Source organism: Acomys minous (assembly GCF_964271855.1).
Source record: "Acomys minous genome assembly, chromosome: 7".
NCBI classification, from domain to species: domain Eukaryota; kingdom Metazoa; phylum Chordata; class Mammalia; order Rodentia; family Muridae; genus Acomys; species Acomys minous.
This window is the reverse complement of record NC_140488.1, coordinates 41,044,535-41,072,437: the sequence shown is the minus strand read 5'-3', so window position 1 is coordinate 41,072,437 and position 27,903 is coordinate 41,044,535. Positions and strand designations below refer to the sequence as shown.

The following is a 27,903-nucleotide window of genomic DNA, read 5'->3' as shown; positions in this document are numbered from 1 at the left end:
TGGAACTGTAGTTACAGATGGTCTTGAGTCACACTGGGCACTGGGAGCCAAACCTGGGTTCTTTGGAAGACACATAAACGTTCGTAACCATAGAGCCAGCCCCATTTTCCAGGAATTTGAGGGATTTTGTTTATCATGAAAATATTAAATTCACTTGCCATAGATAATATAGTGAAGATAAAGTTAGGTTTCATTTACTTATGTCCGACATAGAATAGCTGTATAGTTTCACAAGATCCTACATGAAGAGGGCTTTTAACTGTAAAATAACCAGTGATTAAGTATATTCATATTAGAACGTAGATTATAAAGATCATTATCTTTACCAATTTATTTATCCAATTACACTAAAGTTAAACTTCCAAAAAAATCTCAAAATAAGGAGGACTGGTGTGTATCCTCTCTATTCCCAACACTGAGAATAGCACTTGACAAATATTTGTTGAATGATAAAATGTGTTCCGTTCAAGGAATCAGTTGAGTACTCTTTTGTTTACAAAGGAAATACACAGAGGCTGCCTGCATCACAGGATGAGTCTAACCATTTGTGAGGCTTATACAACCACCCATATGTTTAAAGTCTTACAAGGTGCTTTGGTCGCTGAGAGCTTTAAGCTTCCATGAAACAGATGACCTCAGCTTACCTCTTTCTGGTGATATTTGATTGCCACTTTCAGCTTGGCCAGGTCATGGTACTTCTGTGGGTCAAGTTCTTCACTGTGGTCATCTCGATGGTTGAGGATGATCTCCAGTTCTCGGGAGCTCCGAGCTTGGTCCAGCAGGTCCTTGGCAAAGAGCTTACATTGCTGGGAGAGCTCCTCATACTCAGCCTTGAACTCGTTTTCCACCTTGCTTAGCTCCTTGAGTTCCCAGCCCAGCCGGAAGGCAGTGAGGATGGGGTCTTCGCTTGATAAGGCAATGAGTGAGGGGCTTGCCAGAGCCTTGTAGATGTTCAGTCGGGATCTTGAATGACGCAGGCTGTCTACCTCTGAACTGGACACACACTCCACACAGTTGCAGCGGATCTGGTGGGGCCGTGGGATAGTGACCCGCTTTTGGACAAGCAATTTGATGATTTCATAGTTGTTGGTGTGGGCAGCCAACATGATGGGAGTGATGTCTGGTGTGAACTCAGAAAACTGTGTGTCCATCATCAGAGTGGGAACCTACACACAGGAAATGAGAAATACAGAGGGCAGGGTTACAGTTAGGAGCATCCGTCAGTAACTCAGAAACTGCAGTTTTCATTCTCTTGTGACTACTCACCCAAACAGTTAAGGTTTGTGGACTGCAATGTTCTTACACACTTTCCTAAGCATTTTATTCATATTTACTTGTTTAATATTCACAATAACCTGGGTTGGTAAATATTCTTCCCATGGGACAAAGCTGGGAGAGGCTGATGGACAAACCATAGATTATGCAGTTTTCAGTATGAGGGGCAAAATTCAAGCCAGGTAGTGCACCTATTGACTTCAGTGCTTACATTTATGTTAGCACCATGTATCCAGTTTCATCTAACAGAACAGGGGAAACAAAGAAGTAGAGGATGTTGGTCCTGGCCTTCTGGAGCTGAGGTGAAGAGAATATAAAGTCCATAACAGTTCATCATGTAATATGTGTAGCTTTAATTAAGCTGTTGGGACTGCTGGAATATTGACTTGAAAAGACAAAGACAAGCTAGTATTTTGAACACCATGCAACTAAATAAAACCATAATGGCAAAAAGAAAAGACTCTCACAACTGGTAGTGACTTTGTCCGCATATAAGGCTTTAGAGGACTAAAGGACAGAGATGATGAATTCAAGTTCTTTTAGGTTCAGGAAGGTAGAAAGAATTAGGTGTTGTCAGGAAGGAGTGAGACTGTTAAGGAGGAATTCCAGGCTTGGGACAGCATTGTTAATGACAAAAGGATCTGTGATAAAACTGCTGTGTCTAGGATGTGATGTTTGGTGGTAATGGTAGCTATAGCAGAGTTTTTATGTATTCTGGAGCACACTCAGAGAAATGCATAAAATCTGGTCAATGGATCACAACACTCTTCCAACTTGAAAATATATCTTGGGGGGCTTAGTTTGTTTTTGGGTCAATAGAGAAAGCAAGAGGGTCTGGGGTCATAGCTGAGTTAGTAGAGCACTTGTCTAGCATGCACAAAGCCTTGGTTTCAATTCCCAGAACCTGGATGGGCTTTATCTTCTGTAATCTTAGCACCTTAGAGTTGGAGTCAGGGACACAAGAAATTCAAGGGACATTATATATATAATATATTTATATATAATGGCAATACGTAATATATAATAACACACACACACACACACACACACACACACACACACGGACAATAAGGATACAGAAGATTATGTCTCAAAATGAAAATAAGAAGAAATGTGAGGGTGCTCACTAGACTCATAAGAACTAGAAAGTGATGGAGGACTGAGATGGTGAAGGGAAGCAAAAGTCTGAGTACAGAATGGGTGGCATTCCAGCAGAGGAGCAAGTACTGATTTTATTATATTTGAGGAAAAGAAGAGGGCAGTGTCAAAGCTCGTGTTTGCTGGGGAGAAAAGATCAGGAACAGTTGGGGTTCACATAAAATAGAAAAATAGTTTTAATCAATACTTTCTTTTTATTTTTAAAAAACAACAACAGTAAAAATATAGGTACTCCCAATCTTACAAAAGCACGAGTTACTGTTTTTCATCAATTTTGCCTCCATCTCACCTTGTATAAGGAATTTCAAAATAGGGGAGTGGTTGGAAAAGTGGTGGAGGCGGGAGGGTTAGCTGGAGGGAAGCAGACTGTAGGAAACCTGCTTTCCTCACTGAGTGGCTACATCGGCCTCTGAAAGTTATAGGTCATCAATTGCTAGGACAGACAAGAGAGTAAACATTGTAAAACATTGAGAAAGAGAAGCTACAAGCAAAACAGTGGGAAGTGAACAACTCGAGTCATAAAATAAATTGGACATAGGAAAGAATAATCTCAGAAATTAACATAAGCCTACAGGCTCAGGAAGAAATAGGTCTGAGTGGGCCTGGAATTGAACATAAACACAACTGGCATAAAGCCGTGGAGTGGGGGAGAGATGGAAAGTGAACAAGTTGTCATCGTCTGCCCAGGAATAAAAGAGCTCGGATCTGGAAAATCTGTTTGTTTGTTTTTACAAGAAGGGGCATTTTTCAATCTTTGCCATTATCTAAAATGCTTAGGAGACAGTGGCTTAGGTGACACCCTGTTGGACAGTTTTCTCTGGGTGAGGGTGGAGGGATGGTCTGCTTTCTAACATATCGCTCAACTTGTCCTCTCACCCACTCCTTCCTTGCTCTTTATACTTTTCATCTCTTTTTCTTTCTGTTCTTCTTGTTAGTGCTGACAGGCCTCGCCAAGACCCAAAGCAGTGCCCATGATTATGTTAATCATGGAGCTGAAAGGAGACTGTCTATGCTTGAAATATGAAAATGTTTTGGGAGCTATTTGATTCTAATTAGGAGCATTCTGACCCTCTACTCGGTTTTCGAGTTACCTGAGACCAGAGAGGGAAACTTTTCCAGAAAGAGTAGTCTGCAGTGACTATGTCTTCCACTCAACTGCCTATTCAAATATTGTGGCCTCTAAGTTATATCCAGGATAGCTACTTTTTTGATGCTGTCTCACATAGTTCTTTATCTTACAGTATGCTTCTTCCTTTTGATGACCAGTGTTCATTGTCAACTTGATGGGGTCTAGGATCAACTAATCAAAACCGGACAACTTAACTGCATAGGAAGTTCTCAAAAGAAGCACAAAAAAAGTACTGCATGGATTGTCCAGTGGTCACCACAACTTGGCATCCAATCACAAGGGCTAGAGTTCAGGTCCTAGTACTCATGTTGAGTGACCCACAATCACCTGTAACTCCAGCTACAAAGATCCAATGGCATCTTCTGGCCTTTACAGGTATTACACACACACATCTGCACATATACTCACTCAGACCCATAGATAAATAAAATTAAACTTACCAAAAAGTACAACACCTCCACAGTGAACACATAACAACTGCTCAAAATGTTTAGTCATCAAGGATATGTAAACCAAAACTACTTAGAGATGATAGGTGGAGTGACACATACTTTTAATTCCAATAGTTTGGAGACAGGCAGGAGAATCATGAGTTCACAGTCAACCTGTCTTACAAAGAGTGTTGAAATATCTACCTTCTCAACTGGGATTGGGAAAAAGGCCCCCAAATAAAAGAACTTGTATTCATCCAAGTTGTGGAAGTAGAGTTTGTAACAAGAGAGTTCAAGTATTAGTTTTAGGATAAGATACTTAATTCCTTTTTGCTAAAGCCTGATGTGTGTCTTGCAATGTGCTCTGTGCTGTTGTGCAACACAGCAGACTAGGGAAGCTCCACATTTAGGAAAATGCCCCCTTATTGATGAGTGTCTTACTTTCTTTTCTGTTGCTGCAACACAATATCCTGACAAAAACAGCTTAAGGAAGGAATGGTTTATTTTAGCTTGAAGTTCAAGGCACAGGCCATTATGGCAGGGAATTCAAAGCAGAAAGAGCCTGAAGCAGCTGGTCACATTATGTCTTTATTCAGAAGATACTCTTAAATACATGCAAGTGCTCAGTGCCCTTTGTCTAAGCATATAGTCCAGGTTCTCTGAGAGGGAATGACACCGCCCAGAGTGGACAGGTCAGTCCACATGAATTAAATAACATCATCAGTCATGCCCATCTCCCATTTGACTCACTCACTGTACATGAAGCCATTTTGTAGGCAGAAGATTCTGAGTTGTGTCACAATAGAGAGAAGGCTGAACACTCTTAAGCATGCATGCACCTATTGCTCTTGACTATGGATGTGATGGGACTGTTTAATGTTTGTACTGTCTTGATTTCTCCACACCAAATGAACTGTACCCTGCAATTGTGAACTAAAATAAGTCTCTTCTTCCATAAGTTGATTTTTTTCCCATCAAGGTCTTTTATCATATCAGTAGGAACAAAACTCAAATGGATGGTGAATATAGAATGAAAAGTAGGTTTAAGGATTTTAAAGATCATTTATTTTAGTTCACTTTTTTTTTGTAGGTTCAGAGCTGTTACCATTCAGTTTCAGTTTGTAGAGTCGCTGAGGCCAACAGTTGGAAATTTTATGGCACTGCAGCACCAGTCACGAAGGAAAGACCAAGTTTGATGCTATGGCTGTGAAAATCTTCAGCTGATAGTATTAATTGAAATCAAAGAATGGATGAAATCAGCCTCTGTGAGCTTCTCCAGTGCCCCAGGTCCAATTATTTTACCCCAAGAACTCTGTCCAGCCACACTTTTCAGAGAAGATAAGGATCGAGGGAGGATAAGTGCAAATCACCATTGTCAGCCTCCTCCACTCAGCATCCCAGCTGTTGGGGCTTTGTGTTAGGGCATCATCTTTATTTTATTACGGTCTGAATTGATGTATCTTCCATACCTGTGCCATAGTGTGTAATAAAAGACTTCCCTCTGGATACATAGACTGATATTTTTGGTGAGTACATCAGTTAAGAAACACAAGTGTTTCTGTAAAAGGAATAGGAGGATCACTTGGACTGGGAGCAGGAACCGGAAATGGGGAGACATTCCAAATAAAGGGATAGAAGGGCTTACGAATAATTCAAGGTGCCTGGGGTGTTGAGCAGATAGGGCCCAGAGAAAAGGACCAACCTGGATTTTCAATTTGATCAGACTGAAAAATCTAGGAATTTAGTAAAGTCCAACTCTGGATGTCTATGGTGGTATTGCCAGAGATGGGTAGATCATGGGGGCTCTGAAATAATCAAAGAACTAACTATTTGACGGATTCCTAAATGAGGGCATCATGAAGAAATGGTGAAAATGGGGGTGGGACTTAGTTTGAGGTAACTAAGTGGGGAGAACATTCCTTGGGGATTATATCTTGCTCTGTTTCCATTCCATAAGCCCATACCGTGCTTCCTGGGTGACATGAGTTAAATAGCCCTGTTTCACCACACATATTTGGCCTTGAACTGAGCCTTATGAAACCAGGAGCCTGGGTACTCCTGCCTCACTTATGTACTCTGTGCTCAGTGTTTTGTAACATGGTTGAAAACATAACTAAAACACCTGTCAATAATATAAATGGAGATTGTGTATACATACTGCTTATGTAGCAATATAGGAAGTTTTCAGCAAATGTGGTCACAACAAATACAAGGATCCCAACAAAAACATTTCCCAGCAAAGTAATTAAAAAAAACTTAATTAGCCAGACATAGCGGCACATGCCTTTAATCCCAGCACTTAGGAAGGGAGAGGCAAATGGATAACTGTGAGTACGAAGCTAACCTGGTCTAGAAAGTGAGTCCAGGACAGACAAGGCTACACACAGAAACCCTGTCTCAAAAAAAAAAAAAAAACAAAAAACCCCAACTCTACAAAAATCTTAATTTTTTGAGACATGGTTTCACTTTGTAGCCCAGGATAGTCCCAAATAAAAGATCTTCCTGTCTTGTCTCCCTAAATGTTAAGATCACATGTATGCACCATTATACCTCATTTACAATTTTGTTTCTTGTTGTCAATGATGTTCTGGATAAAACTTTGATGTTTGCAAAACCTTAACAATAATGCCTCATTTGATTATATGTACTTTTACTGATCTTCTTGCTTAATGCAAGTTAACCTAGAGCTTTCATCTCTGCTTTTGTTTGATAACACATCCATGTCATGTTAAGGCTCCCAAGTAAGCTTCACCAGTACTGCCTTCTTGAAGCTGTTCTTATATATTTAAGTTTTGTTGAGTAGAGTTAATCAAATGTTTTCATGGAGGTTCTTAAACCTTTGTATCCTTATAGGTGACTGATCAGCTAACTTTTGAGGGTGGGGTGGGAGTCAATAGCAAACCACTAAATATTGTTAAACATATCTGGACCATTCCTGATAAAGGTTATTTTATTATTATTATTTTTTATTTATTCATATTACATCTCAATGGTTATCCCACCACTTGTATCTTCCCATTCCTCCCTCCCTCCCATTTTCCCCTTACTCCCCTCCCCTAGGACTGTGACTGAGGGGGACCTCCTCCCCCTGTATATGCTCATAGGGTATCAAGTCTCTTCTTGGTAGCCTTTTCATTTTAGCTGATAGCATCCAGAAAGAACACCTTGTCTTGTCATAAAGTTGCAGATTTCCAGAAGTGAATTACTGATGTCTTAAGTATAACTGTTGATCTTCCCACGGCCTTGTACTTCACCATATAGTAAGCACCTCCTCAGTTACAGATACAGCAAATGTAGCTGCTAGTAATTACTTTTTCTTAGCAATTGGCAAGAAAAGTTGAAAGTGAATTTGCATTGTGTAAAACAGGAAGTTGGAAGTCCTGTCCCCTACAGTTTTTGGGTTGTTTATACCTTTAATAAAAAAAAAAAAAGCCCACAATTGGGATGTAAAGGGACTAAATTAAAAAAAATACTGTCTATATATTATAATGTAAATATTTCTTATCTGGTGGGATACAGATAATGGGGTGGATAATTGATGCTTGCATACATCTGTGAATTAGTTCAATATTGTTGGTGGTTTATAACAAACTTCTTTTATGTCAAAGACCAGAGAATGAGGATTTCAGCATTTTGGGGACCTTACAACATTGCCACTGTAGCACAAAAATAGCCACAGGCAATGCTTAAATGACTGTATGTGGCTATGCTTCAACAGATTTTTATTTGAAAAAGCAGGTGATAACCACAGGATTTATTTTATGTGCCTCAATTCGCAGCACCCCGGTTAAAAATTTCCTTGTTAATTGATAAGTAAAATAAACCATTTGATATATGTTAATTTTAAATTTGTTTGAGGGTCAGCATTTGTCATTGTCTCTGCTCTTTTTGTTCAGTTAGAGGTCAGGTGCAAAAATTCATTTTATTTTATTTTCTTACCTGAACTTGCCTTGTCTTTGAACTACAAAATCTGGCTGAATGATCTTAGGCTTCCAGTTAAAACTCACATATATTTTTTTAATGAAATAAAAAAGAAGCTGGCAGGGATGGTGGAAGAAGAGAGGGAAATCATCAGGCTAATAAATTAAATTTGGCTTATATTATCTGCAAGAAACCTGGTACATCAGCTTACTTGATTGAATTTGAGAATTTGCACTGATGTGTGCTAAGGACATGACCACTAAAAAAGTTTCACTGCCTGCCTTTCCCTGAGGTTTTGCGTTTAGACCTTACTGCACTTGTTCCTCCCATTCGCCCAAGGAATCCTTGTTGAAAGCTAAATATACATTAGGATCCCTCTAGATTAATCAGCATAGGATAGAATTGCTCAGCTAAGGGCTCATCCCTGCAGTGAACAGAGTGAGATAAATCCCCTTCCTTATATTTGCACCTACACACTATTGACAAAGGATGACACTGAGGGATAGGTGATGGCACCTGTAATCTCCTCCACTTTAAAGACTAGCTCAAGCTTTTACAAAGCTACTGCTCACAAGAGACCCAGGTGATACATTAACTTCCTTTAACCTCCTTCCTGAACAGAATAGGCAACTTGGGAATTTCCTGGACCCTATTTTTCCAGACTTAGGCAGGGCTTGCTCGAATTTATCACAGCCTTCTAAAATTTGAACCACCTATTTGCAATTAATAGAAAGACCCTTTTCAGTAGCCACTGCATTCATACCCACAATAGCATCTGCTGCTGGACCCGTCCTCTCTGATGGCAGTTTCCTCACAGAACTAGCCTGATAGCATCATTTGGAAATGAATCTCCTGCCTTATGCTTAGATTGATCAAAATTGCAATCACCTCTTTTCCACCTGCTCTGACCCTCCTCCCCATCCTCACATGTCAGAGAAAATCAATGTTCAACCTTTTGGAGAAACTATTAGAAGTGAAATTTCATTTCTCTGTATTACACAGAAATGGAAAGCACCAGTATCTAATCACATCCATTACCATTCTCCTCTTCCTACCCAGAATCATAGGTAGCTAGTACTTGTGATACACGAGCTGTTTTGGAGACAGGCACTGGCATCAGATAGGGAAGAATCTGTTTTCCAAACTTAAAAAAATATCCAGAACCACCAGAAGCAAGATTTGCTGGATTATGTCAGCTGATTTTTAAGGCTAATGTATATGACAATTTATGTTAATAATTTAAACAACTACCATAACAATTTATTTGATGATTGCGTCACTCAGCTTCATGTTACTCTGAAAACATGTGAGATAATTCATTCATAAAAAGAAAAGATTTACCTAATGGTTTAAAGGCTCAAATCCAAAATAAGATGGCCAATTGGTTTGGCATCTGGAAAAGGTGGCAGATGGTGTCCAGGTGGCAACATGAGTCCAGGTTGAAGCAAGATAGAGAGTACTGGCTTTCATGTCACATCTCTTTTAAAGGCATATCCTCAATCATGTAAGGACCTCCCAGTAAGCTCCATCACCCAAAGATCCACAGCACCTCCCAATAATACTGCCTTAGAGGTCAATCTTCTACATATGGATTTAGGGAGGACAAACCATGTATTCAAACCACAGCAAGGAAAATGCCACAGAGACCTCCTGATTTTAAAAAAGCTAATAAAACTCAATAATGTGGGGCTGGAGAGATGGTTCAGTTGGTAAACCAGGTTCTATGGAAACATGGGGACCTGGATAACTAATGCCCATGTAAAAATCTAGTCATTGTGACATGTGCCTGTAATCCCAGTGCAGGTAGATCAGAGGCCAAAAGTTCCTTGGAGTTCAGTGGCCAGCCAACCTAGCCTAACTGATTCATGGAGAGACCTGTCTCAAAAAATAAGGTGAAGAGTGATAGAAAAAGACACCAGATGTTAACCTTTCTTCTCTACATGACATATGCAGGCATATACATATGCACATGTACATTTGTGCCCCATATTTTGTGTATGTGCACACAGTTAATTAGTTAATACAATTAATTCACTAAAGAGATTAAAATACATCAACACCATATATAACGAGCAGCAGTATCTTAGCAAGGATAAACCTAACACTAATGGTTAGCATTTATTGAGCACTTTCTGCATATAATGAACATTCTGAAGAATAGAATTTAGTCTTCCCTATTACACTATGTTAATAGGTATAATAATTTCTCATGTTACATCTGAGAAAACTCAGCCAAAAGCCAATTATATGCCTTGAACAAGGACACATAACTAGGAAGTCGTGAAGTCAGAATTTGAACCCAGGCAGTGTGTGTGTGTGTGTGTGTGTGTGTGTGTGTGTGTGTGTGTGTGTGTGTTTGCGTGCATGAAAACAGCAAATGAGTCAAGTAATAAGTAAGCCAGGCATATATTTTATTGTGATGGAGAAATTTCAGGAGTGATGGTCTCACCAATGTGTTTCTTATACTGCACAATAGAATGAAACTCTATTTTGACAGTGTGACCTTGGGACTTTAGTTACCATTGTAGAAAGGACTGGGGCTGTGTTTGATGCAAACAGTCTTTCAAGAGGGCTATGGTTCTTGTTTCATTTTCTATAGGTCTCTATGTGATTTTTAAAAATAAAATTCCTTTGTAGATTTGTTTGTTAGAAAGATGGCATTCCTTTTTGCCTTTTTAGTAACAGGTTGATTGTTTTTCTATACTGCTATTTTTTGTATAACTAATGTTAGTGTAAACAGCGTAATAATGATTTCTGGCTAGGGTGGAGAACTCTGGTATAGACATGGGACTGTGGTAGTACATAGTAGCCAGTTTGCCATCAACTGTATGATAGGAGTTAGTATAAATAGCCATTTATTATTTTACAATTGTCTTTGGCCACTGATCTTGATAAGAATATGTTTGCCAGCAAGATAAATTAAGTAATGAATGAAAAGAGGAGCTTGTGTGTGAACAGAGGAACTGGGAATCTCTATTTTGCTTAGGCAATTTAGAGCCATATAGTTGAAAGATGGCAATTATGCCTAGGTATTTTGGTTCAGGCTCAGAAAAGCTTTGATGATAAATAAAATGAGCCTATTTAGTTCGTAACTGTGTGAAAGGAAAGTTATGAAACTATAGTGTTCCCATGATTACCCCTGAACTCAATAAATAAAGAAAACAAACTAAAATAAACTATTACTGTCTGTAAGGTATTTCTATTTCAGAGGGGAGAAACAAAGCAGTTAACAGGCTGAACATATTTCTCAACCTCAACAGGAAAAATCACCCTCCGTCTTATATTCAAGAAAAATCACCATTGATTCCACATACTCCTTCTTAGAGATATTGCTTAGGGAGTAGCCCCTCAAGGCCTTAAAAAGTCACCTCTCACTATAGCTCTACCAGATTGGTGTTACTTCCTGTTAGCCTTTTGGTTTTCGGGTCTCAGTGGCAGGCTTACTTCAGCACTGCTGCCTTGGGGAGTCTCTGGGACAGTTCTAACCCCACACTCCTTTTCAATATTTATCTAATCAGGGCTATTCATAATGGTGATGAGTGTGCAATGGTTTTCTGCTTGATTTTCAGGTTGTCTGAAATATGCTTTGAAATCTAGATAGAGAGCCAGCCAGGCATGGTGGCACATGCCTTTAATCACAGCACTCAGGGAAGCAGAGGCAGGTGGATTGCTGTGAGTTCGAGGCCAACCTGGTCTACAAAGTAAGTCTAGGAGAGCAAAGGCTACACAGAGAAACTTTGTCTTGAAAACAACAACAACAACAACAACAACAACAACAACAACAACAACAACATCTAGATAGAGGTCTCCATGTCTCTGACCACCGTATTCTGTGCAGTAGCAGAATTAGTACAAGGTAGATGTTGCCAAGTACAGCTTGCACTTTCATAGCAGAAGGTTGAGCCACACTTATCCTGCTTGAATCTTAGCGAGGGTGGCCAAGAAGTATTGCAGTCTAATTTGTAAAGAAATACTTGAGGTGGTTGAGCAATGAGCATGTGTACATGTCCCTGGCCTGTCTGTCAAACTATCCTGTCCTCTGAAACTTTGAACCTGGAATGGGAGGAGCAGACTTAAAGTTTTCTGAAATGCCTAATGTGCGTTTCTTCCTTTACTTTGGTGGTCCCTCTGTCCTATTCATATTAATCTCTTTATTGAACTCTTGGTTTCTTCTTTTGAAATGTTCTTTGAGTTTCTACCACATGGCTGGGCTGTGAATTTTTTAAATCTTTCTGCTCTGTTTCCCTTTTAATTATAAGTTCTATTTTAAGTTATTTCCTTGCTATCCCATTTCACTGCAAGTAGTTAAAAGTAGCCATGGAGGTTGGAAAAAGCTGTTCTAAGAAGCTGTGGGTTATTAAACAAAAGCCCCAGTACTAGAGGTAGGATACCTCCCTTATGAGTTGTTCATCAGGAAAAGTCTCAGAGCTCCGCCACAAACAACACATATTTTTTTCAATTCCTCTTCATTTCCCTCCAGAACTAGACGATAGACCCTTAATGTTGAAAACACCACACTCCTTAGGTGCAAGATATAGAGAAATTAAGTTGAAACTGAGCTAGAAGCTTCCTTCCTGCTGAATTTATAGTCTTAAAAGGTGCTATGCAGCTTGCTATGGAAGATGAATGGCATCAACAGTCTTTCTGAGCTGTAAACCCTATGAACTAAGAGACTGACCTGCTATGCAAGCTGTACCCATTTATGTAGTAATGGCACTCCTGTTATGAGGGTAATCAACTTGTCTCTGATTGGATTTGAGGCCCATTCTATAGGAAGGAATTTATGTTTGGTATTGTAAACCAAGTAAGAAGCCTGTGGCATGGGACTTCATAGATCTTAGGGGGAAACTGAATACTGTCATTAAGTTAAAGCAGTGCAGCATCAAATCATCTTTTAAATAGTTACACTTATACCTATAGACAAATTAAACTCTTATCCATAGTCAGTGAAGCATTGCCTCTGAGTGAACATTAATGAATGCAGAGACTCACGGCTATAAAAGGTGTTAAGAATAAGTGGTGGATGAGTGCTCAGCCCTAAATAAGACATTTATACCATCTCCTTTTAGGTTCAGGGAACATTATATGGAAGAAGGAGCAAAAAGAATGTAAAGCCAGATGTTAGAAGAATGGATGGAAAACGCCATGTTCTGGGCAAGACACATCCATTGAAATCACAGACTTGGCAACTGCAAATGCCTGTATGCATTGAGTCTATACACGAATGGGCATGGATGGAGGAGAGGCTCAGGCTCTCTAGACCTCTCACTGTTGCACATTTACTACTGGTAAATCAAAGAGAAAGTGAGTTATTGCCATGAGTTGTGTATCCACTCATAACTCCACCAGGGTCCAGTGGATAACATCAATACAGTGGTCACCCATATGACTCTGATTAAATTAAATGGGTCACATAGCAAAACGGAAATCATGAACATAAGAAAGGGAATGGTGGCAATGGAAGAATTAGAGGGCGATGTGAAAGGGTGGGGGATAAAGTAATTAGAATACGTTTTACATATGAAATTGTCAATTTGAATAATATGAAATTGTCAAAGAAAAAAGTTAATTTTTAAGAGCTCACAAAATGTAGTCATTCACTAATCTGAATGGGTCACTAGTTAGAACCTTCTTCTGTCAGCCTCATTCGTTCCTTATTTATTTTAAAATCTACAGTCCATATAGTCCTAACCCATGATATACCAATTTTTGAAGTTGCATAAGAAATATGACCTTCACTCCATTTCCCAGTATTTCTCACCATTTCCATCTAGGACTTCATCTGAATAGCATTTACTGTTCATATTTTTATCAGCTTGTATCTCACACTTGTGTTTGACATTGCTTTCATCAGGAGTGGGGGGGGGCTCTCTTTGATGACCCTTAGTAGTTCATCAATACTTAATCTCTAGGAAGTTACAGGATTTTTAAATTTTTGCCCTCTTGGCCCTTACCAGAATCACCCTTAATGAGCTACCCATTAGTAGTATAGTAGTAGTAGCAGTAGTTGTTGTTGTTGTTCTTCTTCTTCTTGTTCTTCTTGTTGTTCTTGTTCTTGTTGTTCTTGTTCTTGTTCTTGTTCTCGTTCTCCTTCTCGTTCTCGTTCTTCTTCTTCTTCTTCTTCTTCTTCTTCTTCTTCTTCTTCTTCTTCTTCTTCTTCTTCTTCTTCTTCCTAGTCTTGATACTCCATTTCTTTCATATTCTGCTCATTACCCTATCTCAATACTACATCTACATTTTCAGGTATTCATTGTTATCAATGGCCTCACTTTTCTATAGCATTTTCTGTCTTAGTTCATTTTCAGTTGTTATAACTGAAAACCAAAGGTTAGATAATTCAGAAATTGTAGTATTTGTCTCATAGTTCTAGAAGCTGAAGAATCCAAGTGCATGATTCCAGTCCCTATTCAGCATCTCATGAGAGCCTTTTGGCTGCATAAGATTGTGAAAGACATGCCATGTCTGTGCAGACAGAGTGTGCAAATCAGAAAGAGTTCACTTCTACTACAAAGCCACTCCCACAATACACCAAAGCCCATGTTATCAACCCCATGTATAGGTCAATCCATTGGTGGGGGTGTGATTCAACCTCTTTCCAAGGATCCTGTCTTCTAAATGCCATTAACACATGGCTCCAGGGATTACGTTTACAACACATGAAATTGGAGTGGGGGTGGCACATATTTAAACCATAGCACTAAATATTCCATTGAATGAAGCTAAAATTTCCTGTCATTTTGTACCTTGAGTAGAGTAAGAAATAAAATGTTTTAAAAGTGCAGACTTAATCACACCATAAGGTAAGATCTCAGGAACTGATACCAAAATATAAGATTTGAAGGAGACCAGAGTCTATATGGTGGGTCATGCCTGTCATCCTAGCATGTGGGAAGTGAAGAAAAGAGGAGCAGATCAAGAGTTCAAGACTATCCTCCACTACAGAGCAAAACTTAGAGGCCACCCTTGATTATATGAGACCTCACGTCAGAAGGGACCAGAGACTTTGGAGTTCTCATGACGAGGAACAAGACTACTTCTTGATCTTGGACTAAAGGCATCATTGCATGAGAGAAGTAAGAGTCTCCCCTTGGACTGAAGTGTTTTTGTTAGAGGCCAGGGCACGGCTGGGGCATACAGAGCCATGAGGAGAGCCTAATGGAGGTTGCTGGTTTGCGCCATGATGGTATTATTCTCAGCCACCATGCAAAGGAGGCAGTAGAGATATCACTAGTTCTCATGTCAGCACCACATCAGTGATGCTCACATGGGAGCTGAGTGCTGGATAGTCTGGGAGAATATGAGCTCAAACTACAGTGATGCTGTTAGTGGCAAGAAACATTTTGTTGGTTGGTACTCCCAGAAACACCGCGGGAACAATTTTGTAAACAAGATCTTTGTGGCTTAATTCCTATCTGTGCTATTTCTGAGAGGCACTCTCCATAAAATGTTCATGGAACTGTAAATTCATCTGTAGCAAGACTTGAATATAGTGAGGAAGTCTTTGAAGCCCATTAGCCTGAGTGATGCCAAGAAACATAACTTCCCTTAGATATTGAACTCTGGTGCCCCATATTTGACTACTTCCCCTTGGTGGAGAGGCCTGTTGGCACTCAGAGAAAGTATAAGCAGGCTACCAAGATGAGACTCGATAGCCCATGACCATATAGTGGGAGAGGAGGTCCCCCTGGGTCATAGACATAGGAGAGAGGAATAGGGTGAATGTAGGAGGGAGGGAGGAACGGGAGGATACAAGGGATGGGATAACAATTGAGATGTAATCTGAATAAATACAATAAACACCGGTTGTGTAAGACAAAAAAGAAAAAAGAAAAGAAAAGAAAAAGAAACATTTATTTCTTCTTCAGTAGAAATGAGAGAGTTAAACATCTCTGTTTGGTGGCCATGACAGCACACATCACAGAAAGCAGCTGATTTTCCTCACACAGTGGCTAAGATTAAATTACTGGTCCCCTGATAAAACAGAATCCATTTAAAGAACATGTAACTGTTGCCGCAAGTGAAAGATGGCACTGAAGTTGTATGGCATCTAAATACATGTGCCATTCAGATAGAGGCATGTTTCATGTATGTTTGTGTTTAATTAACTTTGTTTTTATTTAACAATTTCTCTATACTTTGATCCAATTCTTTCTCTTTCCCCAACTCCTCCCAGATGATTCTAACATCCCTGTTCCCTGAACTTCATTTTTTAGTTTGTTTGTTCCTTTTGATTTTCTTTTCTTGTTTGTTCTTTTGAGAGAAAGGAACGTGTAACTTTTGATAAACAGAAAAAAAAAGTAGCTTAAGTTATTTTTTGATTGAACTGTTGTATTCCGTTGACATTATTCAACTGTAAGCAAGGCCTTTCCCAACACAGTTATTGACTATCAAAGGTTTTCTCTACTCTGATCATGTATTTCCTTTGTTCATTATGTTCAAATATGAAATGTTACCCAGAGATGCCATGGTGAATACTTTGTGGTTTTGTTTTGGGAAGTGGTGGTGAAACCGGAGGAAATGTGGCATCGCTGGAAAACGTGTGTCACTCGAGACACAACTTTGACAGTTACCTGTTCCTCAGTCCTTTTGCTCCCTGATTCCTGTCTTTCCTGAAGGGAAGAAGCCGTAGAGCCATGTGCTTCAACACTGTGTTTTGCCCCAAGTACATGGGACCAACAGCTGTGGACTGAAGCCGCTGGAACCTGAAGCCAAAGTAAAGTCTTCCTCCATTGTTCTCTCAGGTGTTTTTGTCCCAGTGATGCAAAAAGAACCAATAGACGTGTGTGTGTATTGTGTGTGTACATGTGCGTTCCTTTATCACAGTTTGAGAGGGAATAACACAAAAGTATTGCTACCTCATAATCTATCCCTCCCTCTCCCACCCATCTCTCTCTCTCTTCCTCCCTCCCTCCCCCTATCTTTCTTCCCCTTTCCTTCCTTCCCTCTCATCACTGAGATGCATCATCGACACTGCCATCTCAACTCTCAAACGTGCCTTCTGTGCTCCTCAGAACAGACTAAGTGCTAAAGGATGAGGAGCTTGTATGGTTCTTGTTAGGGATGAGAAAAGAAAGCTGCATTTGGCTTCCAACTGCTGCTGCTGCCCATTGCCTGCTTTTCTTGCACTCTACCCCCCCACAAAGGGTGCGACACACTGTCTCCACACAGAAAGGTAAGCAAGCTAGGAACTGATTGTGACTGAATCAAAAAAATATCTGCTATCTTGCTTGTCCTTATTTCTCTGATGTCAAACGTGTCCCAGTTTGAAACTTGCAAAGGCAAAGTATTTTAAATGCAATGATGACATTTCAGTCCCTTGTGAAACATATGCCTCTATCTGAGCGACACATGTGTTCCGATGCCATATAGCTTCAGTGCCATCTTTCACTCGCAGCAACAGCTTAGCAGCTCAGACCAGTGCTAATCCCAGGGAGGCCTTAAAGTGGAATGGGGTGCAAAACCAAATGTACTTAGTTTTTCCTTTTGTTTTCAGTTAATATTGGATAAAGACCTCAAAGATGGGTGAATACTGGGGCTGCAAATGTAGCACCTAGCTCCTGGACGGTTTCTTAAACATGAGGATTGCTTTTCTTTTGTCAGAAAAGAGCTGCAAAGGAAGCCAGGTGGATAAAGTTCAGCTTCCTCTGTGGTCACATGCACAAACTTGAGACCTCACAGAGGCACCAGACATACATGTAAGAATTCTGAGCAATTGATGCTTTGGCACAGAACTGATGTGGGATTTATTTCATACTCTGCCAAGGTTCTGCTTCATCAAATCAGAATTGGGGCATCTTAAGTCTTTTCAGTGGTTAGAGGTTACCAAGTCTTAAGTGGATCTCAGTGGCAAAGGAATAGACTGCTGGTTTTGGCAGCCCAGCCCTAGGTGTCCTTGGCTCTGAAACTCCTTGCAAGGTGGGATCCCAGAAGGATGATTAGCAGCTGGGCGGCCTATGTCACCCAAATCCTCCAAGGAGATGCTGTGATGCCTCCAGGGGGATGTCTTGTGGGCCTCCAAGGGTCATCTGGGTTTAAGCCACCATGGACCTGGCTGCTGACAGCCCTGGGATCACAGCTGGGCAGTGCTTTCCTGCCTGCTATGGCACAACTGTGGGAGAAATTGTGGTGCTGCTATCACTACACTAATAATCTGGAGGAGCCTGTGTGCTTAGGAGAATGTGAGGACATCGCCTGTAGTGATTTTATAAGTGATTGCCTTGGATCAGGATGCTCAGTGTGTAACACCTCAGCCTAGGTACTGGACCTCAAGATAAACAGACAACTGGCCAGCATGATCCAGCTTTATCATAAGCTCCATTTTTTTTCCTAACATGACAATACACTTTCAGATACAAGAGAAGACAAATTTATTTTGTGATGCAGAAGGGGAGAAGAATTAAATAGAAAACATATCTTGAGTCAGATATGTTACAAATGAAGTGTCAGTACAAACCCAGCCTCACAAGGAAAGGGGAGGCGACAAAGCCTGGCAATCCTTAATGTATGAGCTTGTTTCCACAAGTCCCCCTGAACGTCTGCAAAAAAGCAGCAGAAGAAAGATTTAGCTATGATGAACCAGGAGGGGGACTTAAGGGCAGAAACAGAAGACCATAGATTTGATTTCAAAGAGGATCCAAAGGAGAGGCTTGTCTCCACTACTTATAGCAAGTCCACAGGTAAATGGTGAAATAGACTTCTTAGCAAGTGGTGCTGTTACAGAATCAGGATGTTGTGGAAACTTGACTGAAGTCTCTCTACCACTGTCTGAGCATCTAATGTCTCCTGACACTGTGATCCAGAGGGAGGAGATTCCTAAGGAGAAGGCCTGTGTAAAGGATCTTTGTTCAGAGGGTGTAGTGGAAATCACAAGGTTGCAGCAGGCCTCCTAATCCTACCTCTAAGAGCAAGATTCCAAGAACTTGCAGAGGTTTAGCTAAGCAAACAGTGCTTGGAAAAAACCCACACCATTGGTCAACTGTTTTTCCCAGCCTTCAGGCTCATTGCTTCAGCAGGGGCCAAGGTCCTCAGTAGATAGCCCAAGACAAAAAGAGATGTGCCTCAGACCGTCAACATAGTTGCATACCACACTAAACCTGATTCTGGTCAACACTTCTGTACACAATACATCATCTATGAAGATCTGTTTGTCACCCTGGGAGGGTACTTCAGGGCAAAGTCTGCATCGCTCCTTCTACCCGCTTATCAGCCTTTGGATTGCTTCCCTTGACAATTGAATGTCACATCAGGTGAATAAGCATGGTCTGTGAGGACCCGGCCACTGTGATATTCTTGATCATTTACATTTTTATGGATAGCCAGGATCATGTACATTCCCTCCCCCTTTGGACTGCAAAATAACACAATTGATGCTAGATTAAGAATTCATACGGTATCAAGTCTCTCCTTGGTGACCTATTATCTTTCCTCTGAGTGCCACCAGGCATCTCCATCTAAGGGACATGTTCAAATATGGGGCACCAGAGTTTGTGTGAAAGTTAGATCTCCTTCTCCACTCAACAGTGGAGAATGTCCATTGGCTAATGCGGGTAGGGGTTCGAGGTTTACCGTATGAGCATATACAGGGGGAGGAGGTCCCCCTCAGACACAGACTTAGGGGAGGGGAGGGGAGTAGGGGGGAAGTGGGAGGAAGGGAGGAATGGGAGGACACATGGGATGGGCTAACAATTGAGGTGTAATATGAATAAATTAATTAAAAAATAAATAAATTTTAAATCTAAAAAAAAAAAGAATTCATTTAGATGTCTAAACTATTTTTAAGGTTTTTTTTCTTCTTCTCTTGAAGGTGGGGATATAACTCAGTGGTAGAGTCTTCCTGAACCAGGCATGAGGCATGGGGTTCCACACAAGGAACTGCAAGGAAGTTTGCATTATACAAGGGGCCTGTGGTGTTTGATTGATCATGTCTTTCGGTTTTATGAGAATCGATCCGAGATTGATAAGTGAGATGGCACTAGAACTACTTGTTAAGTCTGTAAATGATCTATCACTAATTTAGTATCCTTTAGTAAGCAGAATACCATCATATGATTTTTTCCTGCCTCTGCTATAATAGAGCATCGATTTAAGTGTGACACTATAGGTGAAAATTTCTATCTGTCGTTATCTTTTTCTTACACTGCATTTTAGGTTTTTTTTTTTAATATTTTCTTGACCTTCCTTCATGTTTATTTATTTTTACAATTTTGTGCATGTGTTAGCTCATGATTTGCACCACTGGATGTTAGTGGAGCAATCAACAGTAGGCTCATGGTGTGGGCTTTATTGTACATATTTTCTGTCTATTGTGTGTCTGTGCACACCTCCGTTTTCTGTAACTTTAGTGTCACCCCATCTTAGAATGTCTTACCAGTTTAGAAAATTGTCAAATGTCAGTTCATTAGAGTAGATTAGAAGCAAACTATTTGTGTTAAAAGTTTCTGGGAATTACTAAAAAAAAAATCTCTGTAAGGATTTAATCCCTTCCTTCCCCATTCCTTTTTTTTTCTTTTTTTCCTCTCTTTCTCCTTTCCTCCCTTCTATTTGTGATATTGGGTATGGAAGTCAGGGTTGTGTATGTGCTAGGCACTTACCTACCACAGAACTATAACTCCAGTCCAGTTTTGATGTGTGTGTGTGTGTGTGTGTGTGTGTGTGTGTGTGTGTGTGTGTGTGTGTGTGCGTGTGTGTGTGTGCACACACACACGCACACACATACACATGTGCGCGTGTGTGTAGGGGCAGTTGGGTGCATTTGTACATGCCAGGCAACTGAGCTATAGTCCAAAACCTGTATTTATTTTGAGACAGTCTTGCTGAGTGGTCAGGTTGTCCTTGAGCTCATCCAATTTTAATTTCTTTATGCACTTTTAGGTTGGTGGGTAGGCAAAAATTGGAGATTGCTTCAATCATAACATTTTCACCATATCCTACACAAGGCGTGAGTGAGAACAGCTTCCACTTGATGAGGAAGGCCGAGAAGGAGGGAGGACACCACCTGAACATGCGCACACTGGCAGCTTCGCCTGTCTATCCTGCATGTTCCCATTGTGAATGGACGGGATCTATACTTTTAAAAACGCTTTTAGGGAAGAGGATTCTTTGATGAATTTCCAAGAACATGAAGTGTGTATAGCCCTAAGTTTTGCAGAAGGAGGTGTTAAGAGAACCATCAATTTTGCTGTTAGGAGCAGAACAGGGCAGCGTAACAACCACTGGCTAGAACTGGTACACCTCAGTTCACCAAGAGGTTGTGACATTAATCATCTTGAGAACCACTTACTAAGAAAGCCTGAGATTCCGCTGATCATTTGAAATGACTGATAAATCCTCCTGTGACATTATTACTTTTTCATGCCAACAGGTATATTATATGAATAAAACAATATCTTCCTGATGCTGGCTTTTCAGGGTGAACAGTTCTGAAAGTCTACAGGTCTTGCATGTGTTTAACTTACATTTCATTCTGAATAAGTGGGGTGTGGGGTAACAACTGGATTATGCAATTTAAGAGCTGGGTATTTGGGTTGCAGGAATTATTTTTATTCCTACTCTGAGTTGCTTTGCGTTTGCATCCAGGATCACATTCCTGATCCGGTGTCAGGCCTTTCCTTGCTGTAAATTCCTGTTTTTAAAAATGCATCTGAGGGTTCCTGTTCATGTTCCACTTTCTCCTCTCACCCCCTCTCTCAGTTTCCCCCTTTCCCTACTAGTATAACTATTTCTGAGTGCTCTGACTGTAGATTTTTATGCATCTGTCTCATGTTAAGCTTTTAACCCTTGAAGTTTTACTTTCTTCTATAAAAATTGTGGGTAAGTTTAATGTTTCCTTAATGGATTTAAACTATACTCTTACTTACCCCAAATCATTAACATTATTTGTACTTTTATGAAGACTAGACTGCCACTATTTTCATTAAACCCTAATGATTCAGTAATTAAGTACACTACTAGCAAGCAGATATCCCAGAATGCTAGAGCTTTTACGCAAAAAAAAAAAAAAAAAAAAAAAAAAAAAAAAAAAAAAAAAAGAAAGAAAAAAAAAAAAAGAAAAGAAAAAAGAAAAAAGAAAAAAGAAAAAAAAAGTGTCAGGATGTCTCCGTGTATCGGATTTTTGTGAGCTCCCCAGATGGTTTTTATTTAATGTGGCTTTGTATTCTTGCTCTTTTACTGAACCAATTATGTCAGGCAGACCTCTTTATTGGGGAGGGGCTTATCAAGTAAATGTAGAGTAATTTGGAAGCACTTCTCATGTTCTAATAGCATTCTTGTGAAATTATTTAGTATTATCTTTTAATTTTCAGCAGGAAGCGGTGAAGCTATAAAGAGGTTGAGAAATTTGCTTGTTGCTCCCTAAGAATTAAGAGGAGTAAACATAGAAAACACCGCGCCTGGGTTTGTTCACCATGTCATGTGTCACAGCTGATAAACACATTGTAGAAGCGGTTTGAAGAGACTTGGGAGATGGCGAGGTCTTCTTGTAGATGATTAACCCTTTTGATAACATTCCTACGCAGTCACCACTCTGCCTCTTACAATGTGTTACTCCACTTCTCCGAAGTTTTGAGATTATCGTTTTGAACTTATATGGGCAACACATTCCATTTGCCCCATCAGATGTTATTCAACACCCCCGGACTGCATCCCCATTATAGAACTCTTTTAAAGGGATGCTTTCTTAGCAGATATGTCGATGCATGCCTGTAATCACAGTACTTAGGTTATAGAAGCAGTCAGGAGGATCGAATGTTCAAGACCAGCTTGGGCTACCTGGTGACACTCTGTCTCGAACAAACAAACAAACAAAAACAACAACACAAGAGAGGTAGGAGAAGGAAGAGAGAATAAGGAGGAAAAGGGAAAAGGACTTTTCTAATCCCTAGAAATTGCTAGCCAAATGCTTAGAGGTTTTCTGGCTTGCTCTGGGAAAGTGAGAAATGAGGCTCTAAAACTGGCCAAAAGAGGAAAATGGAGAGGTTAAGGAAATGATAGATGTATCAAGAACTAGGTACTATTGCATTACTTCATCAATCTTTTACCCACGTTTAGCAAGAAGCTCCCTAATGATAACTATTGAGTGCTTTGTAATAGTGAACTTCTATAGGAAAGTCAGGCCACTTACTATAGGGAAACAGTCTTCCTATCTTGACATTCATTCCAACTAGGCACAGGGTGGCTTCATGCTTAGCTTCTCAATCTGTAGGATGCTAGGTCATGTGTTTTCAAGAAAATAGTTCAGCCTGGTTTAAATGAAATAGTTTAGGATTTAGTGCTAAATTATATTCCTATTGGGCCATCCCATACACTTCTGCCAGTTGTGTTCTCAAATCTTGAAGACAGGTGGGCTAGAGATGATGCTAGCAGATGAATCTTTTCATTCAGTCTTGTTTCTGGGTAGTTTCAGTTAAAAAAAAGTGGTGGGGGGAGGGAATTAGGAGGAATGGCCATATAATAAATTCCACTAAGGTTTAGCTTCATTCCGTTTCTCCCAGTTAATTTCTAAGGTCCAGAAAACACTTTTCTCTTCTGATCAGACATACCCAGAAAAGCTTAGCACTGACAGTAGAAACAGCACTCTGACCTTGTGCCACTTTTTGGTTTACAAATAAGGATAGATACTTTAGAAATAATGAGATTTAAATAAGATAATTTAATGTTGAGACAAAGAAATCATTCTCTATAAAGGGAAGGCACAGAGATAAAGACAAAGAGGCAAAGCCAGGCTCATCATGAAATAGTCTTTCACTAGCTTCAGTGAAGGGAAGGCTACTTGGTTAGCAAACACTTTGAACTATTGATCCTCTGCATCATAAATGCGTGCCTTTAATTCAATGCCAGGAGCTACAAACTAAATAGACTTGGATGTTAAACTTTACAAAATATTTCCTTATTAGGGTACATGTATTTTAATATTCTTCTGCACAACTTCACTACTATGCAATTATAGATTAACACTTACATGGCCTTCTAATAATATGTCTCTACGTCCCTGCCATGTGATTAGAGACTTATTTTTATGACATTGATATCTTTTAGGGCACTATGGAGACCAAAATCTTGCCTTCAGTTTTATATATAGAAAGTATAGAAAATACTGTATTAAAGTAAGGTTTGTATATATTTAGAATGCATATATTTAGAGAATACGGTTTAGCTTATAAGATGTAAGATTTGGCGCTGGAGAGGTGGCTTAGTGATTAAGAATATTTGCTGCTCTTAGAGAGGATCTGTTCCTCTTATAGAAGACCTACATGATGGCTTGCAACTGTCTTTAACTTCAGTTCCAGGGGATCTGTCACCCCCTTCTGGCCCTCAGTGGACAGTGCATAACTTGTAGTGCAAAGTCATCAGGCCAAACAGCCATACACATAAAATAACTTTAAAAAAAGATGTAGGATTTAAGTTAGATACAAGGAACATTCACAGCAACTAGGAGAATGCCATAGACTTCATTCAGAGTGAATGTAATGGTGGAATAATTTAACTTCAATGCCAGGGATATAATACTCAATGCAAAGTTAGAAGATCTGTATTTCTTGGCTCTGTTACAGAAATTACCACATTGAACCTTGAAAGGTCACTTTTTATCTGTCACTTCTCACAATAATAAAACGAAGAGACGGTTATTCTGTACTATATGGCTAATACCTGCTTATAAGTGAATATATATAGGATAGCCATACTACATTCCACAGACCTAAAGAAACTAATAACAAAGAGCACCCTAGGGAGGATGCTCAATACTCATTCAGAAGAGCAAATAAAATACACACCGGAAGTGCTTGAAGAGAGGGAACAGGAAGGGAGCATAGCATAGATGTTGTCTTAAAGACTTCACCCAGCGGAGGATTGAAATAGAAGCTAAGACAAACTTTGGGGTGGAGTGCATGGAGTCTTATGGGAGAGTTGGGGGATAGAAGGACCTGGTGGGGACAGGAGCTTCCGAAGGAGACCAACAAAGCCAATAAATATGGGTCCAGGGAGTCATGCAGAGACTGATGCACCAGCCAAGGGCCATGAATGGTGAGAACCTAGACCCCCTCCTGAGATATAGTTGATAGGCAGCACAGTCTCCTTGTGGGTCCCATATTATGGGAAGCATGGGCTGTCTGTGACATGGACTCTGTTGCCTGCTCATTGATCACGTCCCTCTAGTGGGATTGCCTTGCTATGTCACAGAGGAAGAGAATGCAGGTAGTCCAGATGAGAGACTTGAAAGGTTGGAGTCAGATGGTAGGGGAGTAGGGCTCCTCTATTCTGAGGACTAGGGGAAATGAGGAGGGAAGAAATGGAAGGGGGGGTGGGACTGGGAGGAGACAAGGGAGGAGGCTACAATTGGGATGTGAAGTGAATAAATCAAAAAATGTAAAAATAAAAGAATAAAAAATTAACACAAAGAGATGGACTAGACAATATTTTTGGGTCTGACAGTCTACTAACATCACTTCTTCATTCATTCAAAAATTACTTACGAAAAGCCTTTCATGTTCTGAGTACTGTAGGCACTGAGGCCTCAAACGTGAAAACAATCAATCCAATACTTTCAAAAGAAAGTGACATAGGCAGCACACGGATGTATGCTAGGTGGTGACAATACCAAGAAGAGTGTTGAAGTATAGCATGGTGATAGGAAGAATGTGCAACCACATTCAGTGCTCTTTTTTCTTTTCTTTTTTTCTTTCTTGTTATTTGGCATTTGTTGCCCCCAAATACAACCTGATGACATTATTTCAATCCCCAAAACCACAAAGGGAAATAACTTACTCTACAAAGTAATAACTTCTCAGTGAGCTCATAGGCCCTTTTCACTGATGAATGGGTGACAACATTAAGTGACATCAAAATGAAACAGGAAGCCTTCCTTCATTGAAGCTCCTTCTAATCATGTTTTCATCATTTTACTGAGAACTTCACAGAGCTGACATACTCCTCAGAACAGAGAACATTTTTGTGAATTGGACTAACTTAATCTTGTTTTAGTTTATCAGTAGGAACCAGAATGCAAGGAACAAAATTCTGTAGAAGAGAAAAAAATGTCGGAGGCGGTAGTCCGAGAAGTATAGCTGGGTAGGCATCATGTCAGGAAGCCAGGAGATAAAAACAGGACCCAGGAAGAACACTGCTCAGAAGTGGTAGATTTGCTTATTATGTACATGTCCAAATCCACCAAATTATACCCATTAAATACATACAGATTTTATATATCAACTTTGTCTCCTTTAAGCTTCTAAATGTGCTAGGATGTGGTATATAAACACTGAGCTGTAGCGTCAGAGAAAGGAGAGTATTGACTGGAGAACAGAGCAGAAAAAAAGTAGAGAAGGTTGAAGGAATAACATGGGGATAAAAGCAAATAAAATGAATGATTATTCATATTAATAAAAAGATAAAATACTGATGGCTCTAACACTGGGCAATGTAGGTAACACAAATAACTGGGATATTAATGTTATCTGCTGGTTAATACTGACAGGCTCAGGGATCATGATAGAAGACAAATCTTTAGTCATGTCTCTGAAGGAATTTCTAGACTGAATTAATTGAGGTGGGGAAACACACCATGGATGTGGACAGCAGCACTCCATTGCCAGGAATCCTAGACTGAATAAAAAAGAGAAAACCAGCTAACTACCAGCATTTACCTGTCTCTGCTTCTCTTCTGTAGATGCGATATTACCAGCTGCTGCATGCACATGTTCCATGACTTCCTGTCCTAATGGATTATGCCATACTGTGAGCCAAAATAGAATCTTTCAACCTTCAGTTGCTTTCCCCCCAGGTAGTTTGTCATAGCAATGAGAAAATTAACAAATAAAACTATTTCGTACTGGTGAAAACAATATGGGTGTCACACACTGAAGGTTACGTTCTGCAAGTACTTCAAAGGTTTAATGTAATAACCATTTAGATAACCCCTCTACCACTGAGCTATTTCCCCATTCCAAAGCAATGGTCACATTTTTGCAACAACCTACAATGTAAGGACCATCATTAATTAGCATCAAGGTACAGACAGATAAGGAAGCTGAAGCTTAAACAAGGTAAATGATCTTCCCAGGGCAATGCACTTTGTATTATTTTTCTTTGAATATTTTATTTTTAATTGTGTGTTTGTGTGTGTGTGTGTGTGTGTGTGTGTGTGTGTGTGTGTGTGTGTGTGTGTTCGAGAGTGTGTGTGTGTGTACATGGGTTGAGTATTCATGGAGACCAGAAGAAAATGACAGAACTCCTGAAGCTAGCATTACAAGCGGCTGTAAGTTACCTGATATGAGTGCTGGGGAAAAAAATTAGGTCCTCTGCAAAAGCTGTAAGTGCTCTTAGTGGCAGGACCATCTTTTGAACCTCTTAGATTGAAATTTTAACCACTACATATAATGAGTACTTAACATGCATGCAAGTGTTACCCCATGTGTAGACTTTTATGCAACAACTTGTTCACTTGGGTGCATCTGTGTAAAGAACAGAGGTTGACTTAGGTGTGTATTCTCCTTATTTTTTGAGATAGGGTCTCTTATTGAACCTGGAGTTCATTGATTTGGTGAGCAGAGCTGGACAGTAAACTTTGGGGGTTCACCTTTCTCTATTGCCTCCACCAGTGCTAGGGATACAGAGGCATGCCCCTAAGTTCAGCTTTTACATGGGTGTTGGGGATCTGAACTCAGGTCCTCATGCTTGCAGAGGAGACACTTCACAAATTGAACTATCTCTCAGCTTCAGTTGAGAAAATAGGTGGTGTTAACCAGCAGATGACATCAGCATGACTTTAAATAGTCAGTGTAGGAGCAGTGCTAGCTGTCATGTAGTGAGTGTTTAGTACACGCCAAGGGCCATTCTAATGAGATGAATCCATATTTCCTTCCACTCTCACTGCACCTCTATAAAGTATGCGCTCGCATTGTTCCTAGACACAGATGAAAAGACTGGGGATTAGAGAGACTAAGTGACTCGTCCAAGGAAACATACCCAGTAGGTGCTGACTCCAAAGTATAGACT

At 40.0% G+C, this 27,903-nt stretch overlaps 1 protein-coding gene across 2 annotated transcripts in view; it reads right to left on the bottom strand.

Moving 5' to 3' along the window:
- Positions 1-27,903, bottom strand: part of TRPC5 (transient receptor potential cation channel subfamily C member 5) — a 263,064-nt gene that overhangs the window by 103,468 nt on the left and 131,693 nt on the right. For both annotated transcript variants that reach the window (XM_084788954.1, XM_084788955.1), the window contains exon 3: positions 645-1,166. In XM_084788954.1, the coding sequence (XP_084645080.1) occupies positions 645-1,166 (522 nt within the window). The remainder of the gene's footprint in view (positions 1-644; positions 1,167-27,903) is intronic.